Source organism: Phalacrocorax carbo, chromosome 10 (assembly GCF_963921805.1).
Source record: "Phalacrocorax carbo chromosome 10, bPhaCar2.1, whole genome shotgun sequence".
Taxonomy (NCBI): domain Eukaryota; kingdom Metazoa; phylum Chordata; class Aves; order Suliformes; family Phalacrocoracidae; genus Phalacrocorax; species Phalacrocorax carbo.
In genome coordinates, this window is record NC_087522.1 from 12320459 (window position 1) to 12321311 (window position 853).

The 853-nt window shown below is 63.2% G+C and overlaps 1 protein-coding gene across 5 annotated transcripts in view; it reads right to left on the minus strand.

Annotated features, from left to right (window-relative positions):
• Positions 1-756, minus strand: part of PARN (poly(A)-specific ribonuclease) — a 63051-nt gene extending 62295 nt beyond the window's left edge. The window contains exons 1-2 of one of the 5 annotated variants that reach the window (XM_064461880.1): positions 649-755; positions 221-298 (exon numbers count right to left, since the gene is read on the minus strand). In XM_064461880.1, coding sequence (XP_064317950.1) covers positions 221-298; positions 649-667 — 97 coding nt within the window. In that variant the 5' untranslated portion in view covers positions 668-755. Of the gene's footprint in view, positions 1-220; positions 299-554; positions 619-648 lie in introns of those variants that run through there. The other 4 variants (XM_064461883.1, XM_064461881.1, XM_064461882.1 and 1 more) reach the window with 4 other exon arrangements.
• Between the last annotated feature and the right edge of the window lie 97 nt (positions 757-853).

Sequence of the window (853 nt, forward strand, 5' to 3'; positions counted from 1 at the left end):
CATTAACGTGTTAAAAGGCTACTGTGGGGAGGAGGTAGAAGCAGCATGAGTATGACATGCATCTTTCCTTACTAAGGCACATGTAATAGGTGACTTAGGTAGCCTTAGCTTTAGTTTTTTCAAGCCAACACTGAGAAATGTTACATGAACAAACTGGGGCACCGGGGACTCCACACAAATACCGCCACAGTTCACAATCAAAGAAGAGGTGAGACTGTACCTGAAAACTCCCCATCAATGGCCAGGAAATCCGACTCTTCAATGGCTTCATAAACTTTGTTTAGGTTATCCTTAAAATCTGCGGGTAAAGGGGTAAAACACATCTGAGACTCCTAACGACCTCCCACCGCCTCTCAGGCGGGCGGAGGCGGTCCGTATCGGCCGGCAAGGCCGGCGCCAGTGGGGCCCGTGGGGCCTACCGCTCCGGGGCTCTCCCGCCCGCCCGACGCACATCCCTCCCCCCCCGCCCCCGGGGCTGTCTCTCAGGGCGCAGGGAGGAGCGGGGCCACCCTTCGCCTCTGAAGAATAGCCTGAGGCCAGACCCCGCCACCGGCCTGAGGAAGGGAAGCCGGGACGTCCTCTACGCCGCCGGCTCAGAGTTTTTCTCCGCGGCCGCGAGGCGCGACGCGAGGGCAGCGGGCCACTCACTGCTTCTGATCACCTCCATCCCGCGCCCGCACCGACCGACCGGCCCGCCTGGGGCCCAGCTCGGTCCGCCCCGCCCCACCCCGGCCCGCTGCCGCCGAGCGCTTCCGGAAACCGCCCCGCCCCACGTGAGCGCCCACGTGAGCGCCCTGCGGCGGCGGTGGCAGGCGGGGCGGCCGCCATGTTGTGCCGGCTGAGGAGATAGTGG